This window comes from Pteronotus mesoamericanus, unplaced genomic scaffold (assembly GCF_021234165.1).
Source record: "Pteronotus mesoamericanus isolate MK-2021 breed Mesoamerican mustached bat unplaced genomic scaffold, CSHL_Meso_final contig_26, whole genome shotgun sequence".
NCBI lineage: Eukaryota > Metazoa > Chordata > Mammalia > Chiroptera > Mormoopidae > Pteronotus > Pteronotus mesoamericanus.
The window spans coordinates 2,651,016-2,678,056 of record NW_026555109.1 but is presented as its reverse complement, the minus strand read 5'-3'; the positions used below and the strand labels follow the sequence as shown (position 1 = coordinate 2,678,056).

At 34.0% G+C, this 27,041-nt stretch overlaps 1 protein-coding gene across 4 annotated transcripts in view; it reads right to left on the bottom strand.

The window, feature by feature from the left end:
• The window catches only part of PCCA (propionyl-CoA carboxylase subunit alpha), a 409,489-nt gene that overhangs the window by 143,061 nt on the left and 239,387 nt on the right, over positions 1–27,041 (bottom strand). For all 4 annotated transcript variants that reach the window (XM_054574346.1, XM_054574344.1, XM_054574345.1 and 1 more), the window contains one exon: positions 2,378–2,480. In XM_054574346.1, coding sequence (XP_054430321.1) covers positions 2,378–2,480 — 103 coding nt within the window. The remainder of the gene's footprint in view (positions 1–2,377; positions 2,481–27,041) is intronic.

The window sequence follows — 27,041 nt, the reverse complement described above, 5'->3', positions numbered from 1 at the left end:
CATGTACAAGAAGGACAGACAGTACCTTCATGATAGCTCTCACCTCTGGGGAGTAAGAGGGCAGAAATGCAGTGATGTAAAGAAGGGATTTAGCTGTACCTATAAATTTTTTTAAGAGGAAACCATAAAATTTGTACATTTGATGTGCTTTTCTAATATGAAATATCTTATAACTTAAACATTTTTTTAATTAAATAAAAGAAGTGTGAAAACGTGGGGTATCTGAAGCATTACTGTGGGCTAAGCAAGTATGACTTTTCCTTTACTATGTCTGGGGTCATTAACCTATACTGTCACCTCTGGGCTAATTCACTTCTGCTTGATGTGGCAGGAGGTAATCTAGGAAACCAAGTAAATAGTCACAGCTCTCTCCTCTCAGACCCTAAAAGCAGGGGTTCTGTACCATTTAAATCTTCATACCAACGAGCATTTACTTACTCCATATAATTCAAATTAACTCTTTTCATAATACTGATGTCAAATGAAACTCAATACAAATATGCTTAGGAAAAAAGGAATATGCAATCAGGAATACTCTCTTTTCAATAGATTTGATACTTCTGATAGTAGCTAAGCCAATAAATATGGGAAGTAGTTATTTTTCAGGGTAATTTGTAATGCATTAATTTTGATGTTTTTAAAATAGCCCTACTTCCTCATCAGCTAAAAAGTGAAACAGGAGGTGCCTCTAGTTTTCCAACATGGAATCTAAACAAGCACAAGAAATAACAGTTCTAAGAAGTAACCAGGGCAGTTATTAAGGCAAGGCACTGCTTAGAAAAATATAGTGTTAAGGTATCAGATTACCACTACAGACAGTAGTGACTCAAGATAGAATATGCTAAAGTCTACAATTTTGTAAAGTTAATCTTCCCCCAGGAAAATGCTACATAATAATATTAATACTCTCTACAGTACATATAATTTGTTACTGTCCACTTACAAAGCTATTCTTTTAAAACAATCACATAGAAAAAAGGAATGTAAAGAATCACGTAAGTTCATCACAAAAATGTATCATAAGACAACTTTTTAACCCCATCAAAGCTTTCATTTTAAGAGAGTTGAGTGAAACATCTTTCAGCAACAAATGCTTTAGCAGTTTTGGCATACAGAATGAATCACAAAATTTAAAGAGAACCAAGGAGACTACCATTAATTCATGAAGCAATCTCATTTACTTGTGACTCTACCTCATAAGAATGTCAGCTTCTCCAGTGCAACAGTTTAGCACTTCTATCTAGCACATGGCCAGCATATTATAAGTATTTGTTGAATAAATAAATCCTCATTTTTCTCTACTTCTGGCATTTTCTAGTTGGCATCAAGAAACTGCCATGCACTTAAAATCTCAGCAGATCTTATTTCAGTGAAATTGTATCATTGTGATATTTATATCCTGTTTAAATCTTTTTTTTTAATCCTCATCTGAGGGCATTTTTTTAATTGCTTCTAGATAGAGAGGGAGGGAGACAGAGAAACATGGATTGGTTGTCTCCTGTATGCACTCCAACAGGGAATCATTTGTACATGCCCAGACTGGGAATGGAACCTGCAATCTAGGTATGTGCCCTGGCCGAGAATCAAACCTGCATTCCTTCGGTTATGGGGCAATGCTCCAACCAGCTGAGCCACACAGGCTATGGCCTGTTTACATCTTTCAATGAAAAGTCATTTTTCCCAAAAACAAAATGACATTTCCATGCAACTTACTCTTGAGAGAAGGAATGTAAATTTATATAATATTTATTATACTAACTACATAGTAGTTTCTGGGTTCATGCTGAAACTAGAAAGGGACACAAGCTAAAATAATAACTTCATACCATAGTACAAACACTAAATCTTATTGTAACATTATTCAGTACAGACACGAATTAAACTAAAGCAGTTTTGTCATGGATATTATCCAAGGGTTTTAAGTTCTTCAAAATAAAAGAAATGTCACCATAAGGTAAATTTAGCCTCAAGAATGTCTCAACATGATAACTCAAGAAAATGTTTTATGAGGCTTTAGATTATCAATTTAAAAGAATGGTTACCTACCACAGCTATCATACTTTTGGAATTATAATTAAAGATGTTCTCCTCTATAACAAAGGTAAAAATATCTCAATAACAAAAGAAAAATGAATCAGGTATCAGGAGTTGGGTTTAGAATGTGGCTAAATATAGAAATGCATTTCCTAATTACCATAGAAGAAAGAAATTTCTATTTACATTCAGCTTCATAAAGAAGATGAAACAAATACATTCAAACAAATAGATTCAAAAGATGACAGTCACTGATGAAGTTAAAATTTGTTTTAAATATTCATAGAAAATTTCAAGATTACCTCTGCTGACAAAAAAAAAGAAAGAAAGAAAGAAAACTTACAGAGAATGTTTTCCCACTGTTTGATGCTACAACAGTATGAACTTCATCATTCAATTTTATTGAAAGCTCCCAGTTAGCCACTTGTGATTTAACAATAGGCACTCTGGAGTAGAAAGAAAAGAAAAACAGTTAATAATTTCATATTTTTCCCTCTCAGTAAACTGGTTTTCTTTTGACATTAAGTGTGAAGACTATATTTCAGGACATTTTATTTTAAAAGGTTCAATCCTTGAAAAAAACTAGAGAGATTAAAAAAATAAAAACCTACACAAGGACACTCCAAGGACAACAGCACTCATTCTGGGATAATTGTGGTACTATCAACTACTTGAAGTACCATCCTTTATTCTATGAATTCAGTTGCTTTATTTGTGACAGTTCTTCAAAGACTAACCTTCCCTAAGCAATATTAATTTCTTTTCAATATTTGATTACTGTCCAAGACTGTTTTTAAAAAACTACAATGCTAGTGTTTTCTTTATTGAGTTTGCAAAAAAACTGCACGCAATTAATATATACAACTCGGTGAATTTGGACATATTTATTCACTCATGTTACCATCACCACAATCAAGGTAATAAATATTTCCATCACCTCCAAAATTTTTCTTTTGTTTTTGGTTTTGTTTGTTTTGATAAGAATATAAACAACATGAGTAATGCTGGTCTTAACACACAGGTTTTTTCTTGTGTATGATCAATATTACATGGCCCAGGAAAATTGTGTAAAGCATCCAGAGACAAAAGCATTTTTAGAATACAAACATTCTGCACAATTCTTTAAATTTACAAAATTGTAATGACCTCTGAATTGAACTACTTTTAAGTATTACATGTTTACATTATTTATAGTTGTGAAGTAATATACTAACCACTAAATATGCTGTATTCAGACTCTGGCCTAAGTCATAGTTCTGAAAAAATGTTGTAGGTAATGTTATAATTTAAACTACTTCCTCACCACCAGTGATTTCAAAAGGATTCTCTGAGTATTCAATTCTTTTTTAAAGTCAGAGTTTCAAAAAACTTTGAATATAATCAAATCACTTCTAGACATAATGTGTAATGGAGGATAATTAATCATTTAGGTGGATATTTGTATTCATCCCACTACTTATTGATTTATTTCCTGAAGATAAAGAAATGTTTTAAATACTATATAAGTAAAAATTAAAGTAAAAAAATGCTTCAACAAATCAATAATATTTTACACTATAAGCCTGGAAGATTCTTTTTCTTCGCAATTTGAAGAGAACTGTTTCAGAAGACAGAGCTTTACACTTGAGAACTGGAAAGAACAACAGGGGAACATATGAGAGGGAACGAAGGAGGAGAGGAAACAGAAGAGAAGGCATGGCACAGAGAGGAAAAAGAGGAGAGTCCTTCTGTGCTCCAATTCCACTTCTCTTTTGGCATTCTATTCCCCAGGGCATTTGTTTGTTTATATTTGTCTCCCCTGTTGGCCTGTGAGCTTCTAAAGGACCAAGATCATGCCTTATTTTTATGTATCCCAACTCCAGCACAGAGTTCAGAAAAAGGGCTGAAGTGATAGGAGAAATAGTAAAATTTGAGAAGCAACTACTTGTGTGCGTACAGCAGAGGACATGTCACCCAAGGGGCAAAGCATGAGCCACTGAAGGAGAGTGAACTTGAGCTCCTAGATTACAACCTGACTGCTTTTGGACTATGCAGATGACCTCATTAGACTTCACTTTGTTCCCCTTCAACCATGATTAACACCCTGACCTCTCAGGGGTATTGTGATACCAGAAATACCCTCGTAGATAAATACTGTGCAACATGGCTTTCTTAAATCTTTGTTGTTCTCCGTATTTACTCTCCTGTTCTAGACTGTTCCAAGATTTTCTATTCATATCAGGTTAAATCTTAACTTATCTATCATTCAAGTTCCTTAAAAATTAGACCCCACTCTTTGTATCCATTTTTATTTCTGATTATTCTCTGACTTGGTTGGGCCAGGTGCTTCAGTTGCTTCTCAAACCAAACCAAGTCAAGCTAAGATAAGCAAGAGAAATCAGCACAGTGGTTATAAACTCAGGCTCTGGTGATATCTACTTTGCCATTAATAGTTTGACCTTGAGCAAACTTTCAAGTTTCAGCTTCCTTATGCGTAAAATTAAGATAATCATAGTATCTGCATTGTAATGATGTATTGAGGATTGAAGTAAACAATATATGTAAATGTTAACTTTTATTGTTATGATTAGACCCAACTCTAGGCCTCTATCCTTGTTTTACCCCATAATTGAAATCCCTGTAAGGAAACTGAATTCCTTCTCTCTGCTTCTCAAACTAAGAGATTTTTCTATAATATTCTCTCTCATAAACTGTTTCGCTAATTATAGTACAAACTTCAGTGATCTCCCTTCCACTTAACCAATATTATAGGTTTAATATTTTCACAATTTAGCAGCCCAGTGGAGGTACCTATTTCAAGTAAATGAGGAGAAACTTTTTAGTTATGCAACAAGCCCCTGTTTCCAGGGGAGCAGGAAATTTGTTGATCCCAACACTCTGTTCAAACCCAAAATACCATTTCCCACACAGAAAGCAATCTTATAGCTGATGTTGAGATTCAGTTGCCTCTCTTCAGAACCTAATTACTATTTATTTTCCCATTCTTTTATTTTGATCCACATCTGTTTCGTATATGTTATAACCTCCCCAAGAGGGAACTTAACAGCACAGACTCCTTTGAGTCAAAACGCTGAGGTCTCATTTCAGCCCTTTCTCTTCCTAGCAATGTCTCAAGGAACTCGATCAATACTTTGCAACCAAAATTTCCACAATTGTAAAATATGGACCAGAGAAAAGTTGGGGAGGTAACAGGATAAAGCTGTTGTTTCTTCTCAGCACATAACCCTGAAGTGGCACTTCTTTAAAAATTTATTTTAAGGTGATACATTAGTAGGATATAGGAAAGAGGTTTCACTGTGAAAGCAAAACCTTGAATTACTAAGAAAAGTCAGTCACTGTGGAAATCTCTTTATGAATTCACTCTTCCACAAATGAGATTTGCTAAGATTTCTTCTGGCTTTACATAAGTTTGAAAATAGTTTTGTTTTTAAATAAAATGGATAGGGTTGAACAAATATGCTCAATATAATTATCAGTAAGTTCTGCAGTAGAAATAAAATATAATAAACTATAAATAAAAATAACAATACATACCAACCTAAAAGTACATATGCACTATTTCTTCAAAATTATTGAAACTACATTAACAATGATTGATATCAATTCTACCAGCATAAACATGTTTATAATGGTAATAATTATCTAAAGTTACATTTTAAATTTTTGAAAATAATTACATTTATCCATAAATCTAAAATAGTCTCAGAGAAGATTTTTATAAATGACTCTCTAAAAAAGAGGGGGGCAAAACTCTTGGAGCTTCACTCAACCCTTCATAGTAATAATACTCAGAAAACAGCTACTTTACTGAAGTAGTGTATCTAGATGAAAGAACCTACCATCTGATCAAAAATTTCATCTGTACAACTTGGAAGTTACCTGGAAAGCTGATATAATTTAAACTACCACTTCAAAACACAGTCACCCCAAAAAACAAACAAACAGTAAGCCCTGGCCAGGTAGCTCAGTTGGCTACAGTATCATCCCAATACACCAAGGTTGTGGGTTTGATCTCCAGTCAGGGCACATACAAGTATCCACCAATGAATGCATAAATAGGAGGAACGACAAAGCAGTATCTCTCTCTCTCCTAATCTCCCCTCCTCCCCCTCTTCCTCTCCCTCCTTTCTCTCTCAAATAAATAAAATAAAATAAAAAGTGAAAAGGAATTCACATAAATAGCTACTCACAAAGCAAATCAAGTAATAGCTCTTCCCCAGACCTGCTTACTTTGATTATCATCAACCAGCCAGAATGAATATGCTCAATAAAACTAAATTTTTCTATATTTTATGATAAAAACTATCAGTGGATTGTCACAAATATTAATGCTAATACATTTAGGTTATTGAAATATTTTAGTCAAAATAAAGTACACGTAATACTAACTCAAATACACTGTTAATACATGCCATTTTTTAAAGCAGATTTTATGCAAACATAAATAAGAGCATCCTTAGTTAGCAAAAATTATAAGCATTTCTAAGCCATATTATCAGACACTCAGAAAAGCTGGTTTCCAATTGTGCCATTACCTATTTAGGAGTAAAACACTGAGTTAAAACAATGTTAGTGGTCAAAGAATCATTAAGCAATCCTTCATCATAACTTTCACAGTAGGTGGTCTGTAAAATGATCAAGAATAATATGCTACATTCCATAGCCACAGAGGTCAGCTTCTGCATAAAAATCTGTGCAGGAAAAAAAAAGGCCTTCAGAAAAGTGGGCCATTCATCTGAACCAAGTTCAGAGAATTTCCAGCATGGTGAAAAGATATGTTATGCAAGCACATAGATGTATTCAATGGGGGTAGACAGAACCAGCTACATGGAGACTACAAAGGAGCCCTCCCATGGCTCATGAATAAGTCGAGGAAATGATCAGAAAAAAAAGAGAGAGATGTTTAGACAGATGGCCCACTTTAAATGCCTGAGACGGGGCATAAGCAATTTTAATGAAACTTTAGATCTAACATATGAAGTGTTTCTTATTTCCTCCAGGGGGAAAAAAAAAAAAACCTAAGTAAGACAAAAATTCAGCAATTCACTGGAAAATCCACTTTTAAGCAAGTTGGGAAGGAAGAAGAGTCACAAGTACAAGTTTTATTAGTGCAATAAATTCATATAAAATTCTTCACAGAGCCATCAGCTATCAAAATGATATAAAAAGCATGGAATGAACAGATTAAAGGAATTTTAAACAGAAGTCTACTGCCAAACCAAACAAAAACCTAAGCCTTATTATATGAGAGCTTACAACCCTCCAACATTAAAGTTTATCACGGCAGAAGAAAGATAAAAGCAGCATTTTCAGAGAACCTGTCATAGTGGAGGAATGGAATTCTGCCTATACACAATTTAAAATGTGTCTATTCAAACATATAAGACCTTGTAAAACATCATATATCACAAAATAGTGCCTAGAAATAGTTAGGAAAATACCCAATATACTAACATTAATACTATAAATAATTACACACATAACAAACTAATCTAGAAATGAATAATAATGTTCTCATAATCTTATATATTTTCATATTATGCATACCCTTCTTCCACCTTCTTAAATCCTAAGATTTAAGGTTATCAGTTTAAACTTTGGCACAACTGCTCAGGAAAGGCAATGTACGAGGTCTGTCCAGAAAGTATCCATCCATGCACTATGAAAAATAGAGACATTTACTGAGGATGATACACGTTGATACAAGGAACGCTGTACATAGGACAATGACACCTCAGTTTCTTTCAGTGTAGGCCCGTTGGGACCTCACACAGTTCTCCCAATTGCCATCAGCTAACCTGCCGTATTTTCCTGAATCTCATCAATGGTCAAAAATCTCTTCACTTCCAAAGGCGATTTTAGTTTTGGGAAAAGCCAGAAGTTGCAGGGCGCCAAATATGGGCTGAAGTGGGGCAGAGTCAACTGGGTGACTTGATGTTTCATCAAAAACCTCTGTACGAGACATGATACACAAATGGGAGCATTGTCATGATGAAGCTGCCAATCACTAGTTGCCTATAGCTGCGGCCTTCTGAATCATTTGAACAGTTTCTGCAGAGGAATGTTTAAGCTTAATGCAAAATTTGATGCAGATTCATTGCTCTACTTGCTCAGTCATTTTGAATGAAACAGCCACACAGTTCACACACTAACTCAAATGGCTTCTATCATCCCCACTGACTAGTACAGTGAAGTTGTCATTGTTCATGCTTGCATATTCCAGTGAACTCTCCTTGGCTGCCAGGTTACATCTATGTCGTGCAAACAATTCTTTTTATATTAACAATAGTTGGGCTTTTTCCAGACAGACCTGAAAGTATAGCCATCACCCCCGCATGCCCCAGTGTCTGACTGATTGCTGACCACTGACTACCAAAGTTATGTGACTATCCTCCTTTTGTCTCAGTTTCCTTCTCAGTGAGAAAAAAATAATAAAAATACCTAACTCACATGTTGACTAAATGAGATAAAAGGAATGAAATGCTTAGACCAGTGCTTGGCACAAAAATGCTACATAAGAGTTAACATCATCATCATTATCATAATTTGGTACAATAATATCTGAAATTCTCTATTATTTCATCAACCCTGTTATTTTTAGATATTAATATGCAATTTATACACAGTGAAATCCACAAATCTTAAGTTGCAAGATGTGCCTTTCCAGTGGAAATGTCCCCTCCCCAAGAGTTCAACTACCAATGAAACTAAAGCATCACATAAACAGACCCCAAATAAATGTACTCTTATGAGTGGATTTTTTTTGTTTGCTCAATATAATGTTTCTGAGGCTCATTCATATTGAATAGTCCATTCTGATTTTATTGCTGAGTCTATTGTTCAAGCACACTAAAATCAGCTCATCCTTCTGTTTAGGTTGCTTCCAGTTAGGGGCTCTTATGAATAAATCAATAAACATTCTTTATATAAGTTTTTTTCAAGGATGTATGTTTTTTCATGGGTAAAAAATCTAGGAGTGGAAACACTAAGGTCAACATATGTTTTAATTTTTTAAAAACTTCCAATGTGTCTTCTAAAGCACTTAAAACAAAGAAGTTTCCAATTTCTACAAATCTGTACTCTCACCAGCAATCGAATTTGCTCCATATCCTTGCCGCGATTTGGTGGTGTTAGTCTTTCTATACTTCTAGCCAGGCTAGTGACTGAGAAATCACATCTCATTACAGTTTAATGTGCATTTTCCTTATGACTAATACTGTTAAGCACCAAACAGTGCATATTGGCCATTTGAATAGAAGTTTTTGCCCATTTTAAATAAGGGAGGGAGAGAAACATCAATGTGCAATATACATCAATTGATTGCCTCTCACATGGCCCCTGCTGGGGACCTGGCCCACAACCAGGCATGTGCTGTGACCAGGAATCAAACCAGTAACCTTTTGGTTTACAGGCTGGTGCTCAATCCACTGAGCCACACCAGCCAAGGCTGGACTTAATATTTTAGAGCAGTTTTACATTTTCAGAAAAATTGAGCAGGGATCAAACCTGCAACCTAGGTATGTGCCCTGACTGGGAATTGAACCCACAACCCTTTGGCAACTGGATGACACTCCAATCAACTGAGCCACATTGGCCAGGGCTATGGTGCAATCTTCTTTAAGAATATTTCTTCTCACCCTCGCCAGGTGGCTCAATTGGTTGGAGCATCATCCCATACACAAAAATGTTGCGAGTTTGATTTCCAGTCCAGGCACGTGCCTAAGTTGCAGGTTCAAGTCCTGGTCACGGCATGTCCAGGAGGCAACCGATTGATGTTTCTCTCTCACATTGATGCCCCTCCCTCCTCCCTCCCCACCCCTCTCCCCATGTCCATCTCCCAATCCTTTCTCCACTACCTCCCCCTTTCTCTCTAAAATCAATAAAACATATCTTTGGACGAGGATAAAAAAGAATACTCTTCTCATAATTAAAAAAATATTTATATGACTGTTCTCAATTTAGTAACATGAATAACCCTTGCAAGTAAGAGTTCCTGGCAGGTAGAAATGGAACATGTGTGTAATCCAGTATTCCTCACTCTTTTCTTCTCTGTCTTTGAATGTAATATAATGTTAAAGCAACACAGAGAAGTTCCAGTTCATGTAAAAAATGGCACGGTAGCTTATTTCCAACTAATCCCTCTTCAATTATAAACTCTGGAGAAGATACGTAATACATAACAACTTTTAAAAATTGTGAACAGCCCATTGGCATAAAATTCACAGATCATAAATTTAACCCAACTGACATGTACAATTCAATGGGTTTTCATATATTCACCGAATTTTGCACCCATCACTGCAAGCATTTAAAGAATATTTTTATAATCCCCAAAAAAGGAAACTTTGGACCCATTAGTAGTCACTCCACATTCCCCCTCCAATCTCTGCAGCTCTACACAACACTAATGCTCTTTCTATTTCTATAAATTGCTTATTTCTAGACATTTCATACAAATTGAATCATAAAATTTGTGGTCTATTATGACTGCCTTATTTCATTTAGTATAATGTTTTCAAATTTCTTCCATGTTGTATAAAGTATCAATATTACATTTACTTTTCATTTATTTTTTATTGATGATTAATATTCCATTATATAAGGAAGCCAAATTTTATTTAATATATATTAAATATAAGCGTATATAGTCATCATTTCATGGACAGTAGTGTTGTTACCACTGGTTGCTTATTATGAAAATGCCACTCTGGATGTTTGTATACAATATCTTACAAACACAGACACACATATTTCTATGTGGACATATGATTTTACTTCCCTTGGGTATATTCCAAGGAAAGGAATAGCTGGGTCATGTTTTAATGTCTTACATTTTGAGAAACTGTCCAATTATTTCCAGGTTCCAACACTTTACTCATAAATTTCCTCCAGGAATATATGAAGTTTCCAATGTCTACATATCCTCCCCGATACTAATTTATTTTCTTTTTTATTATAGCGATCCTAGTGGGTGTAAAGTGGTTTCTAATTGTGGGGTCTTTTATTGTATCTTTTCCATTACCATTAATCTCCTTACCCTAGTCCACCTCCACTCACCGCCCCCTCACAATCACCACTCTGTTGTTTCTGTCCATGAGTCCTTTCTCGTTTTTGCTCAGTCTCCCACCCTGCACCCAACACCTGTCAGCCAGCCTCTGACTCTGTCTCTATTTTTCTTGTTAGTTCAGTTTGTTCCTTAGATTCCACATGTGAGTGAATTCATTTTCCTAATAACTAATGGCATTGAGCATCTTTTCATGGGATTGTTGGGCCATTTTATTGGGAAAAAATTCTACTCGTCTTGGCCATTTTTAAACTGAGTTATTTGTCTTTATTATTGAATTATGATCTTTTTCTATATTCTAGATAAGAAGTCTGCTAGATATATGATTTGCCAGTATTTTCTCCCATTCTATGGGTTGCCTTTTCACTTTCTTGATCCTGTATTTTAAAGCACAAAGGTTTTAATTTTTGATAAAGGCTAATTTGTCTATTTTTTTCTTTTGTTGCTTGTGCTTTGGCATGTTACATAAGAAATAATTGCCTAACCAAAAGTAACTAACATTAACTCTTATGTGTTCTCCTAAAAGTTTTGTAGGCTAGCTCTTTAAGGTCTATGATTTAAGTTGTTTTTGTGTATTGTGTAGGAAAAGAACTTCACTCTTTTGTACGAAAATATCCAGTTACCCCGGCATCATTTGTAGAATATACTATTTTTTACTCATTAAATTATCTTCAAACACTTGTTGAAATCAACTAATTAAGGTAGCCACATATTTCTGGACTCTCAATTCTATTCCATTGATCAACACCTCTATCCTTATACTAGTATTATACTGTCTTGATTAGTGTAGGAAGTCTTGAAAATAGGAGGTATGAGTCCCCAGTTTTGTTCTTTTCAAGACTGTTTTGGATATGCTGAGTCCCTTGCATTCTCATATAAACTTTGGTATCAGTATCTATTTAAAACAAACAGTTGGGATTTGGATAGCAAATGTACCAAATGTGCACATCAGGTCGGTGTGAATTATTGCAACCTTAATACGAAGTCTCCTGATCCATTGTGTGGTTTTCAAGTTGTCTTTAATTTATTTCAACAATTGTTTTATGGTTTTCAAGTCTTATACTTCTTTTTTTTAAAACTGTTCTTAAGTATTATATTCTTCTTGGTGTTACTGTAAATAAAACTTTTGTTAATTTCTTTTTCAGTTTGGATAGAGCTACTGTATAAAAATAAAACTGGTATTTGCATTCTTGTATTCTTCAACCTTGCAAACTCATTTGTTAGTTCTATCAGATTTTTGTGTGTGTGAATTTCTTAAGACTTTCTACATACAAGATCATGCCATCTGCAAATAGAGTTTTACTTCTTCCCCATCTTGATACCCTTTGTTTGACAAACTGCCCAGACTAAGAGTTCTAGCACAGTGCTGAAAAAAAAAATGTAGAAACAGACATATTTCTCTCATTCCTGACCTTAGGGGTAGACATTCAGTCATATACCATTAAATATGTTAGATGTGGGTTTCATTGATGGCCTTCATGAGGTTGAGAAAGTTCCCTCCTATTCCTAATTAGCTGAGTGGGTTCTTTTAATCATGAAAGGCTGCTGGATTTTGTCAAATATTTTTCTTCATTTTCTGTGATTTTTGTCCTTTACTCTAGTAATGTGATATATCACATTGATATATACTGCAAAACCAAATTTGTATTCCTAGGGTAAATTTCACATGATCATGGTATCTAATTAGTTTCTACATTTTTGGATTCTATGTACTAATATGTTGTTGAAGATTTTTGCATTAATATTTATGAAGAAATATAGATCTTCCATTTTCTTGTGACATCATCTCTTTTGGTATCATGGTAATATTAGCCACATAGTATGAGTTGCAAATTTTTCTCTCCATTTTTGGAAGAATTTTTTTAAAATTGGTATTAATTAATTTCCTTCTAAATACCTCATTGAATTTACCAGTGAAACTATCTGGCAATGGACTCTCCCTTCTGGTAAGTTTTGTGATACTAATTCAGTCTTTTTCAAGTCCATTCAGATGTTCTGTTTCTTCTTTAGTGAGCATCAGTAATTTGCATCATTCTACAAATTTCTCCACTTCTTCTAAGTTATCTAACTTGGTGGTATGCAATCACCTTATTCTTTCATCTTTTAATTTCTGTAAGGTCAGTATGTATGCCTACTGGTTTTAGCAATTTGAGTCTTCTCCCTTTTTCTCTAGGCCAGTTTATCCAAAGCCCCGTCATTTCTACTTTTACAATTTCCTCTATTGTTTTTCTATTCTCATTTAATTTACTTCCACTTTCACCTTTAATATTTCTTTCCCTCTGCTTGCTTTGAGTTTAGTTTACTCTTCTTTACCTATTTTCCTAAAGTGAAAGATGAAGTGATTAATTTGAGGCCTTTCTTATTTTATAATGTGTTTACAGCTTTAAATTTGCCTATAACCTGTACTTTAGATAAAACCCATATGTTTTTGAATATTGGGTGTTGTTTTTATTCACCTCAATATACATCCTAATTTCTCTTGTAATTTCTTAACACATTCATTATTTAGGAGTGTCTAATTTCCACATACTTGTGATTTTCCCAAATTTGATTTATTGTTGATCTCTAATTTCATTCAATTGTGGTTGGAAAACATACTTTGTATGATTCCAATCCTGTTAAATTACTGAGACTTGTTTTATGGCCTAGTACATAATATAGTAGTTTTATGGTCTATCCTGGGAAACGTTACTCGTGTACTTGAGAAGTTGCACATTTTGCTGCTGGATGAGTTATTCTCTATACACAAGGTCTGTACGGAAAAAGTACAACCATTGTTAGTATAACGAGAATGGTTTATGCGACACTGATGTAATCTGACAGTCAAGGAAAGTGGAATGGAATGTGCATGGATGAACAATAACAACTTCACTGTACTAGTCAGTGGGGGCAGTAGACGCTGTTGACTAAGCATGTGTACTGTGTGGTCATCACATTCAAAATGACTGAATGAGTAGAGCAAAAACTCTGCATCAAATTTTGTGTTAAGCTGGAACATTCTTCTGTGGAAACCATTCAGATATTAAGAAGGCCACAGCTATGGGCAACTGGTGATTGGCAGCTTCATCAGGACAATGTACCTACTCATGCATCATGTCTTAGGCAGAGTTTTTTGGTGAAACATCAAATCACCCAGGTGACTCAGTCCTTGCTACAGCCCAGATTTGGTGCCCTGCAACTTCTGGCTTTTCCCCAAAAATCATCTTTGAAAGGGAAGAGTTTTCAGACCATCGATGAAATTCAGGAAAATACAACAGGGAAGCTAATGGTGATTGAGAGAACTATGTGAGGTCCCAAGGCACCCACTTTGAAGGGGACTGAGGCATGCTTGTCCTGTGTACAATGCTTCTTGTATCTTGTATCTTTATTAATAAATGTCACTAATGATCATACTACATGGATGGATACTTTCTGGACAGAGAAAGTATATCCATTATACTTTATACTTGTATATCCATTAGATCTATTTGCTGTACCATGTTATTCAAATTTCTACTTCCTTGTTGACCTTCTGTCAAGTTGTCCTACTCATTAGGGAATGCGGTTCATCAAAGTCTCCAACTATTATTGTTGAATTGTTGATTTTTTTCTTTTAATTATCTATTTTGCTGCATATATCTAAGAACTATATAATTGGGGACATACATAGCAGGTTTTTTAAAAACTTCATTTCACTGTTCCAAAGTTGATAATGAAAATAAATGATTCCCAGCTAGAGCCACTGTCTGTGTTGAGACTGCACATGAGTTGAACTAACATGTCTAAATTGTCCCAGTCTGAGAGTGTGTGGGGGTGTGTAAGTGCACCCTGCAATGGAAGGGATCCCGTCCATGGTTCCCATCTAGCAACCTGAGCTGCCCAAATAGACTCTAGACCCCACAACTCTGAACTAGAATAAGCCAGATGGAAAACAATTATCTTTGTTTATTAACCTTTCCAAAATGTATGTACAGCTTACATTTATTCCCAAATTTAATATTACAAGTGTTTTGGGCCTTTATTTAGAAGTTTGGTGATGTTTTTGTGACTATAAATATGCCATAGGAACTCTACTCTGGTTTATATCAATTAGTCTATGTAAAATTGGTTTCGTTATATGTCATTTTGCTTAAAAGTCACAGTTTTTAAGAACCTATTGACAGGCATTGAGGATTTACTCTATGTTCATAATTGTTATAGCTTTCTAATGGATTTACCCTTTTATCATAATTAAATATCCCTATTTGTCTCCAGTAACAATTTTTGTCTTAAAAAATGTTTGACTTTACTAATACTAGTATTATAAAATATAATATTTGTTTAATAAGTCTTCCTGCCCTTTTATTTAAAAGCTATAGGGTGTCTTTAAATCTAAACTGTGTCTACTGTAGAAGGCATATATTTAGATCCTGCTTTTTATCCAGTCTACTATTATCTCCTCTTAATTAGTGTGCTTAATCATTCACATTTAATATTATTACTTGTCAGGTAGGACTTACATTTGATATTTTTCTTTTTGCTTTTTACATATCATTATCTTTTTTGTTCTTCAAAACCCTCCATTAATGCCTTCTTTTGTTAAACATTTTCTAGTGCACAATTGTAATTCTCTTAATGTTTCATTTACTATTGTGTAAAGCAATTTTCTTAGTGGTTAACATGGGGATTACAATTAGCACCTTATCTTTAAACAATCTAGTTTGAATCAATGCTAATTTCATTGCAATGGCATACAGGAATTTCACTCCAATATAGCTTCATTTCCTCTGCTTTCATTTGCCTTCTTATTGTCATACAAAGGACATTAGTATATATTTTGTGCCTAACTTAGATTTATAATTATTGATATATGGAATTATCTTTAAATTAAATCAGAAAAAAAAGTTACAAAATAAAAATTTATTTATATTTTATATTTACCAAGGGAATCTTTACCAGTGCTCTTTATTATTTTTGTGTATTTAAGTTTCTGTTTAGTGTCCTCTCATCTCACCCTGAAGTACTTTCTTTCATATATCTTGAGGGGTTGGATGGCTAGCAACAAACTTTCTCAGGTTTTGTTTAGCTGGGAATTTCTTAATGTTTCCTTCATTTTGAAAGGAGAGTTTTGCTGGATATAGAATTTTTTGTTGACATTCTTTCCCCCTCAGTCAGCACTTTATATATGCATCTCATTCTCTTCTGGGTTCCATAGTATCTGATAAAATGCACACTCTCAATCATATTGAGGATTTCTTTTACATGATGAGTCATTTTTCTCTTGCTGCTTCTAAGATTTTTTTTGTTTGTTTTTGACAGTTTAACTCTGATGTGTGCAGGTGTAGATGTCTTTGAGCTTACCACATTTGGAGTTTTCCAAGCTTCTTCACTTTGCAAATTAATATTTTTCATAAAATTTGGAACATTTCAGCCATGATTTCTTTAAATATTCTTTCTGGTCCTTTGTCTTTCTACTCCTCTCCTTCTGAGAATCTCAGCATGTATATGTTGATACATCGATGGTATCTTATAGGTCTCTAAGGATCTGTTCATTTTTCTTTCTGCTCCTCACGTTGAATAAATCAACTGGCACACCTTCAAATTTGCTGATTATTTTTTCTGCCATCTCAAATCTACTAATGAGTCCCTGTAGTATTCTATTTTGTTGTAGGCACTGTAATTTCATCCCTGGAATTTCTATTTACTTTTTTCGTCATTTCTATCTTCTTATTGTTATTTTCTATTTCATGAGACATGGTTACAATGCTGTTCTTTAATCTTCATATGATACAGTTTCTATTCACTTTTTATCTTATGCATGGGACATATGTTTGTGTTTCTTTGCATGTCTTGTAACCTCTTACCAAAAACTGGGCATTTTAAGAATTTGGCAAACCTGCAAATGATATTCCTTCTTCTCACTAGGCCTTTTCCTCTAACAGTCTTCAGACTTGATAATTATCTTTTTAATGTCTTCCCTATACTATTCTATTCTAAGCTTCCTAAAGGACACAAACTGTTTTGTTATTATTCTAAGCCCAAGCATCTTATAACATGGAAGGCTACTTGGTTTCTGGAATTATCTAATAACTCTAATTCTGTAGGTTAAAAGTTATCATCATTAAACTGTATATTCAGGAATTAACTGTACTAAAAGGAAGTGACCTTTGTGAAGTGAATGGTAAAAACATTGGTCACCTAGATCAATGTTACAGATCCAGGGCTATTATTTACATATGTGCACACAAGATAAGAAATTAGTCTGACATACTATAAGAAAGTAGAAATTACAAAGAGCACTGAATCAAAAATCAGAGAATTGACAAATACACACATATATACACACACCTTTTTGAAAGTCCCAAAAGAGAAGGAAAAATAAAGGACGGCTTTAAAGAAAAAAAATGGGGAGCTTAATTCAGAGTTTATCGTGTACACTAACATGAAAGCCTTAGTGATTGTATAATCATATATTAGGATACTTAAATAGCTATTATGTAATATCTTCTAAAATGACAATGCTTTTCAACAACATAGGTTACTAGTCTCTGCTCTTCCTTTTCTTACACATTTCTTTATATTTCTCAGAATATTCCAAATTCTCAAAATTTATTCACCAAACCAATTTTACTGAGACTATTATTTGGGATAGCAATAAAAAGGTAGCAATATAAACACAAATTTAAGTATTCAATTCAAAGAATCAAGATTGAAATATATGCATTTCCATCTTCAGTAATTTATCATTATTTACTGGATTATTTATTTTAAGGAAAAGGTAGTACTAGAGTAAATAGATGAACAGATGTTAATAAACACAATGCCCAAATCCATCTGCTAGAAGAGACTCTTAATCCCATTGCAGTACATTACTTCATCTATCATCAAATACATAAATCATTGTGCTACACAGAAAAAAGCATTATACTGAAAAATCAAGTAATGTCTTCAAAGATATATTTTTTCATTTGCTCTAATTCTATTACTCTTTTAAATTTTTATTTATCTCACCAACAAATGTCTCTAAACCACCTTTAAATCCTTTTATGGAACAGGGCTATATACATATACAAACATACAAATATTCTTCCACTGCCAACAAAAAATTTCTTTATACAGATAGGCTAGTTTGGATTTTTAATACTAATCTTTGAAATATGTAAATTAATCATTTGACATTTTATTATGAAAGTAGCAGTAGTTTTTATTTAGTTTTGATTCAAAAATCAAGAATTTCATTATCCTATAAAACATATCCAGAGTTCAAAGTATTTAAGGAGGGTTAAACAAAATGCAAACATTTAATGCAACATTAAGCATGTGAAATAAAAACTTGATTGCCTACAGAAAGCATGCTATGCTGTTACCCTGGTGACAGGTTAAAAAAAGGATTGTGAGCTGAATAGCTGTATGATATGAAATTAAAATGTTTCACATTGAACAATCCAAAATGAATTGGGAAAGGTTAGAGAAGAGGAGAGAGAAATCAATTCTCCAATGGCAATGGTGAATGGAAAAGAAGTATGAATAGGATTTGCCAGTGGGGTGCAACAGCTGCCAAATATCCTGCAGCCAAAGAATTACAATAATACTGATGAAGTGTGCAAGAGCTTTTGGAGTCATTGCAGGGAACAGAGAAATTCTCCTGCAATAATGAGGCTATTTTGTCTCCCACTCAGCTCTTACCGTAGAATTAAAGCAAAGAAAAAATATTTTAAAATGTATTATTTATTTTAAAATGCATAAATACAATACCTCATCCATTTAATCAATATTTTGTGCTTAATCTCTCATAGATTTATAAATCATCCAAGACAATCTAATTGAATAAATGAAAATATCATAACAGAGAGAGTAAAAGTAAAACAAGCTTAAAGGGAAACAATTAAATTGATGTTTTCTCCCCTCTTGCTACTTTTGGGGGATTTACTGCTCAAATGAAAGTAGATCTTTCCAATGGCTTCATATGTTTGTGAATATATGCCCAAGGTACTATTTTTTATTATACAGTCAGTCACTAAAACATCTTAAGTAGCTAATCTGAGGACAAATAAAACAAGTATACATAAAAGTTGTGTTTTATTATGAAAATGTGTTAATAATTTGAAATGTCCTTTGAACTTTAGACACATTTAAGTAAAAGAGCCAATATACAACTGTGTAAAAATACTTTGTTTTACTTGGAATTATCTTCACATGGCTATTTTTTGTTTCTTTTCCAAGTGTATCTTTCAATTATTAATATCATATTTCAAAATCTTAAACTTTTATCTTTTAATTTAAGACTTAATAATGGGTATATCAGTTATAAATCTAAAACCAGGGAAGGACTCTTTTTAAAGAGCAAGAAAAAAAACAGATAATTGCATCTGTCAGGTAAAAAATCACTAAAAAATTGATTCTCCATTTTTATCAGGAAGCCAGATGAGGAAAGAAAATACAATACAAATGTAGACACAATGACTGCAATTCAAGTGAATATAATTCCCCATTATGCTATTGTGACTAAGAGTTCAACTGATGGCAGTCTCTGTAGCCAGTCAAGATACTTGGTATGTTCTACAAAGTATGAACACAAAGTAGTGATTAGACACTGACTCCATACACCCAGAGTAATCCTCCACAAAAGGGAATGCTTCATTTTAGAAAAGCTTTCAGGCTGAAATATTTTTGTCAGCATAACTGTAGTCCATAATGACGGTTTCTTTTCTTGAGTCTTTAACCTCTACTCAAATGAAATACCAAGAGAGAAACTAGAAGGGTAAAGTAGAAACCAGAAAGTACAAGTGTCTGCCTCATGCAATTCAAATAGGATCTGAGCAAGAACAGATTTTGGGAATCATCCAATCCAACAGTGCCATTTGTCAGAAGAGGAAACTGGAGTCAAAAGTTGAAATATTTACACAAAGGCTTGTATCACCTTGATACTGGCAGTGACACGTGGACCAAAATCCTGACTTCTGACATCTCAGTGCTGGTTCCACCATGCCAACCACTGTGAAATTTCAGTGCCAGTTGAAGGAGCCAAAAGAATCAAAGAAGACCTTATTTTACTAGACCAAATGACTAAATAGAGGGAATACAATAAAATAACCTACACAGAATTCTGGATACCCATCTACAATGTTTAAAAGATTTTAGGAACATGATCATACTCTGTACTGCCAGGGACCACTAATATCACATACCCAAATTTAACTGCCCCTTTCCACTTGATATCCTTTTTACATATCATATATACTTTTATTATTCACCTGTTAACTCCATATTATGACAATCATGAGCTAGTTTTCAGCAGTTACATTCCATTGATCATGGCTATATAAGGATGTGATTAATTTGAAAACAGGGAGACCAGAGACAGAGCCAGTGGTGACACCACACAGCCTACGCCATTGCAATACAATTGTTAAGTTCATCCACTTGACATTATTGAAAACTGTTCTTGTCAAGGAATCCTACAATCACTACATTGTTAAATTCAATGGTCTATAATCATTATTCATATCTGATATATTTCAGCTGAACAGTCCTGCCTCCTGAAAACCTTTCTTCTCTTGGCTCTCTGAAATCCAATCCTGCCTATTTCTCAACCTATCTTCTCTGCTGTTTCTTCTCAGTCTCTTTTGGTCATCTGCCTCATTTTCCTGGCTTGCTAATGTGGAGAGTCCAGGGCCTCTGCTCCTAACTGGTCTCCCGATTTCTACTCTTACCCTCTTATAGTCATTTACAATAGGAAAGCCACAATGATCTTGTCAATACATATGTCAAATCAAATTCTTTTTTGTTCAAGAACATGCAATAGATCCTTTTTCATTCAGAGTAAAGGCCTAAGTCCTTATACTAGCTTGCCTAACAAAACTCCCTCTCTAATACTCTATAGCTTGCTTACTCCTCTCAAAATGCACTGGCCTCCTTGGTTTTTTTTTTCCAAGCAGGCCAGCCATATTTTGACCTCAGGTACTTTGGATTTTATTGTCTCTTCTGACTGGAAAGTTCTTTCACCAGATATTCACATGACTGACTCTCTTCCTTCTTCAGGTCTTTAATGTAAATCATCTCATCTCACTAATGCTTCCTGCCATCAACTTCCTTGTGATCTAAATTTAAACAGCAACTCCCTTATTAGCCACCTCCAGAATGTTCCATATCACTTCCCTGTTTCTTCACCAAAATATTTATCATTTCATATACTACATATTTTACTGATCTGTTTTCTCTGGCTACCCTCCATGTACAGGTAAGTTCGACAAGGGCAGGATCTTTTTAAGTCATTTGTTCCCTGCTAAAATTCCCAAATTTTCTAACCCAACTCTTATAATGCTCAATCAGTGATTTTGAAAGGCAAGTACTTAGTCCTGACTGGTATGACTCAGTTGACTGGGCACTGTCCTGCAAAGCAAAGGGTGCTCAGTTTGATTTAGATTCCTAGTCAGGCCCCAGTCAGGGTGCATACAAGAGGCAACTGATTAATGTTTCTCTGCACATTGATGTTTCTCTTCCTCTCTTTTTCCCTCCCTTCCCTTCTCTCTATAAATATAAATATAAATAAAATTTTAAAAGATGTAATTATATTTAATATCTATATCTGATTCTCTTACTCATTAAGAAATGGAAGGATACATCTTTAACATAAGAAAAACTATTTCAAACCAATAGCTAACATACTCGTTGATGTTAAAACACTCAAGGCATTCCAGTTAGTCAGGGAAAAAACAAGTATATATCATTGCACTACATTTGAAATAGAGTTTTTGCCATTAGATATTTTAAAAATTGGGGAAAGATAGCTAAAATTTTATTGATATTATGTTAAGTATTTTATATCAAATTTGATGTTGACAAGAACTCTTTAAGAACTACTATTTTCTTCACATTACAGATGAGGAAACTATGCAAGAGGGGTTAAATAATTTATCCTAAAATAAGAGCTAGGGATTGGCAGAACCAGGGAGAAATCTAGCTATCTGGTATAACAGCCTGTGCTCTTAGACATAAAGCTATACTGAAAGTTCCAGCCAGAGAATAAGTAAAATAAGTATTATAGTCATAATAGTAGTGGTCAACTTAATTAATTACTTAATACCTATTTCACACCAGGAAATTAGTCCAAGAAAATCATGATAATCCAATTCCCTTTTCAATGATTGGTTTAGCAACGGGAAGATTTACTTCTGGTCAGCAAGTACTGAGAAGTAGCTTGCTGGGTAACATCTGGGAAAGATTTCTACTTTTAGAGACGGACACAATCTTCTGAACCTTGTCTAGATTTAACTCCTATAACTTCTGCAGCTATCCTGCTATCCCAGCCTTATGATAAAGCCCATACAAAGAAGACAGCAAGGCTAAGAGAACTTCAGAGAAGTGGCATCAGCAGGTGAACATATTGAGCCTTCTCCTTCCTGTCCTCTGAACCTCCCTTTCAACATGAGATGAGAACTATGTCAGTTTGAATCAGGGTAGCTGTTACCTGTAACCAAAAGCATCCCAAGTAATTTAGAAGATCATGTGACTGCCTCTTTTGAAATCAAATAAAAAATTATTATAATGGATTTTTAAAGTTTAGGAAAAACTATAATTAAAGAACTATAAATACTAAAATAGTCACACTTATAGAAACAGAAATTACAGTAACAGATGCAAAGGGCTATGAGAGGAGGAAATGGGAAGTCACACAATGCATACAGAGATTCAGTTCTGCAAGATAATAAAGTTCTAGAGATCTACTGCACAACATTGTGCATAAAATTAACATTTATGTACTGTACACTTAAAAATGGTTAAAATGGTAAATTTTATGCTTTTTACCACAACAAAAAAAGAAATACAAATATCATTAGCTCCCTTTTACCAAATCAATAATCATTTAGACTATGTGAAAAAAATCAGATCCATAATAAAACAATATATAAACAATCTAGAATCATAGCACAAAAATATAAACTAAGAATAAATAAGAAACATAGACTTACAATAAGAAAAATTATAAAGTTTTAATGACAGAAACAAAAAGAGGCTTCAATAAACACAGTCATATCATATTTTTTTTAAATCTTCAACATTTGATGTCAATTCAATGCGAATTTATCATAATTTTAAGCCAATTCCAATATCAAAATGCTTTCAGAGCTCAGCCATAATAATAATCATCAATAAAGTTTCAGAAAATAAATTATTAACTTAAGGATAGACTGACAAAATGGTAGAAATGAAAACTCCAGAAACGGACCATAATATATTTAGAATTTTTCATAGGATGAATGCGACATTTAATAATCAATAAGGAAAAGATAGACAAGACAGATGGGATTGATTCTACTGGTTAAATATATAAGAAAGCAAAATTAGATCTTAATCTCATGTCACTCTGCAAAATATATTTGAAGTACAAAATGTCAATGTAATAAAGGAAAACTATAAAATAGTGAAAATATAATATATGTAAATATTTGATACAATCTTAGATTTTTTAAAAAATAAAAGCAAAATAAAAAACCACAAAGAAACAAATTATTTGACTATACAATATTAAAAACAACTCTGATGGCATCTCATTTGCTGAATTATAAGACATCTTATTATTTACTTCACTGAAGATAACCTGACCCGTTTCCACTTTCTTGTCATATTTATAGCTACTTGATATAAACAAATTTAACAAAAATGTCATTTCTTGCTCTTGATAGTTTTCTTCTTAGCTTATCTATAAAGTATTTACTTGGTTTTGTATCACAATATAAAACTCATTTTTTAATTTCTTTATTAAAAATTAGGTGAAAGAATATGGGTATTAAACATTATTATACAGGATCAATTATTCTCACAAAACTCTATGAAATAAGACAGAATATATATTATTCCCATTATAGGTAAGCTTAAGATATAATATACCAAAGGTCACATTACTAATAAATGACATAGTTATGACTATAATCTAGACTTCTAATTCTGAATTTTAGTCTAGAAAAGAGAAAACCATACCACAGAATGTATTTATATATGCACACTTCCTTATAGGTGTGTGGTATGTTTGCTTGTGGGCATTCAAGTCACACAAGTGAGAAAGAGAGGAAAAGACGAGGAAAGAGAATATGGGAAGGGAAAGCAGCAAAAAGAAAGAGAGGACAGAGGGGAGGTGAGAGAAGGAGGGAAAGGGAAGAGATGGAGCGGGGAGAAAGAAAACGCACACTTGAGAGTAAGCACACACTTACTCTCACTTACTGTTACTAACTGAATGTTTGTGTCCGTCCCCCACCCAGATTCATAGGCTGAAATATAAAGACCAATGTTATGGTATTTGGAAAAGGGAGTTTAGGGTGTAATTAGGTCATGAGGGTGGAGTACTCATGAATGGTGCCCTTCTAAGAAAAGGCCAGAGAGCTAGCTTGTACCCTTTTGCCAAATGAGGACATAAGAAGGTTTCTGCAACTTAGTACAGAACCCTCACCAAAACCTCATCAACAACCCTGATCTTGAACCTTCCAGCCTTCTGAGCTGTGAAAAATAAGTACTTGTTATTTAAAGCACCCAATCTATAATAATTTGTTTTATGGCCCAAGCTAAGTGAGACACAAATATTTCTGTCTTGCCATCCTTGGAGTTACAAAGAGATACTACTTTTGGGAGGAGTAGGTTGAAATATTTTATAAATAAACTACCAAATCACAAAGACGAAACCCATTTCATAGCATACACATAAATGAATTCCAAATGGATTGAAGAGTTAAATGTTGCTGATTAAGGTGTTCAGAATTTTGAATATATCCTCTGGGGAGTGGTGGAAAATGCACACAAAAAAGGAAGCAAGCAAGCAAGCAAAAGAGGCCAATGAAATCTAGTAATTCACTACATATCTGCAGTAAAAACTACTTTTATATAAAACCAAGTAATCAACATTTACTGTCAAACTTTAAAATAGATGTAATATGTGAAAATATAACATTGCCCACATTTACCTCAGCATGGCTTAGCCCAGAGGACTGATATCTAAAAGGAAGTCAAGGGCTGTCTGAGCCACATCCCATGCCAAATTCTCAAAAGAGCGAAGTAATCAAGGAACGCAAATCAGCCCTCTGCTAGGAAAGACAGCTTTGGTCACCAGATACTTTCCCTAGAAGTAATAAATTAGTCAGATAGTTTAACAGAAATCATGAAATTAGAAAGTTTAAATGATAAAGCATAAGAAAGGCTGGATGACAATTTGCATAATTCCAAAACCTACCAAAAGAAAGCAACAGATGCAGAAATGCCAATGGGGAAATGAGGAAGTGGAGACATTTACAGAGGGCAGTGTGGCATTCTCACTAATGCCTGAGAAGCTTGGGATGGCAGAGGTGGGCTTGAACTAGAGTAAAGCAAGGGTAGGGCCTACCTCAGAAAGGTGAATCCTGACTTGTGAGCAACATTTGGACCTAAGAAAAACAGGCTCTGTGCAATACTAAATAAAAGATTACTGAAAGAGACAAAATTGTTTTATTTATTTTTTCCTCTAATCATTTTTAGTGAAATAAATTGTTATACCAAACCACAATGACAACAAAATAATTTCAGCTTCAAGTAACATGAAGCAATTGTTTAACACAACTTGTTTTTTAATCCTTACCTGAGGATATGTTTGTTGATTTCAGATGGGATGGGGGGAGGAGAAACATTGATGTGAAAGAGAAACATTGATTGGTTGCCTCCTGTAAGCACCCCCACTGGGAACCGAACCAACAACCAAGGTATGTGCCCTGACTGGGGATCAAACCCACAAACTTTTGGTGTACGGGACAATGCTCCAACCAACTGAGTCACTGGCCAAGACTTAACACAACTTTTAATCATACATTTCTATCAATAAAAGTGTTTAAGAAAAGAATAATTATAAAGAAAAATAACTCCATGGTAAATTAGCATGTATTTATGTAAAACCTTAATTATGTTAACCAAATTTATATATAGTCAGTCTAAGAAAAACTGCTATTGTTTCTAACATTAACTTTTTTCTAAAATGCACTGCTATCTTTTTACTATCCAAATACTATGTGTATGTACTATTAATGTCTTTTTCCAAGTCATAAATGATGAAAGAGTGAAATCCATAGAGAAACTGCAAAAATAAAATCAGTAGCCAAAACAAGCAACACAAAGGAAGGGCTGCAGGCTACTGGGTTTGGAAGCATAAACATTGTATGAATACACCCATGACAGAGCAATATGAAGCCACACCTGGAGGCTGGCAATTAGACTACATTCCCAAGCCAATAATGAAAACATGATTCTGAAGCCAAAATGTGAAGATTTAACCTCCTTCCATTAGCTTTGGTGTCAGGGACCTCTTCTGTGAACAAGCAAAAAATAAGACCAACATATTTGCCTAAATATTATAGGTCTCTGTTGTTATGTGTGATACCAATTTTACAATAAACTGGCCCACTGAATAAATAAGTTTAATAGAAAATAAACTAACCAAAAATAAATGTTTGTTATATAGATAATACGTGCACAATTATATACATAACTAACCTTTTGGCCTACATATTTTATTAGCATAATATTTGGAACCTTTAAAGTGTTATGAGTTCAACGCTGGTATCAGAGGAGAAGGATCCTGGGACAATGGTGGAGAAGGAAGCATCAGGAGTCTGTCATCCTAAACTGACAACTGCATTAGCAGAATCTGTCTGATACAAGTATTTTGTAACTGTGGAATCTAGTTGAAGGTTTGCAACTTTCAAGGGGAGATAGAGATGGTAAACTGCAGTCAATTTCAGCTGGTAGCACAGTAGCAGCCACCCATTCCCACACCTCCAGACACATTGCTGAGAGTTGTGTACTTATTCCTGAAGCAGCTTGCAAACAGTGTGTGGAAGCTAGAGTAGAAACAAAAAATCCACATCCTCCAAATATTTGATAGTTGATTGTTGATAGCTGCTTCTAATCACAGAAGGTAAAGATAAAAGTGAGTAGCCTTTATTATTTTATACCCCCACCCTACCACCTT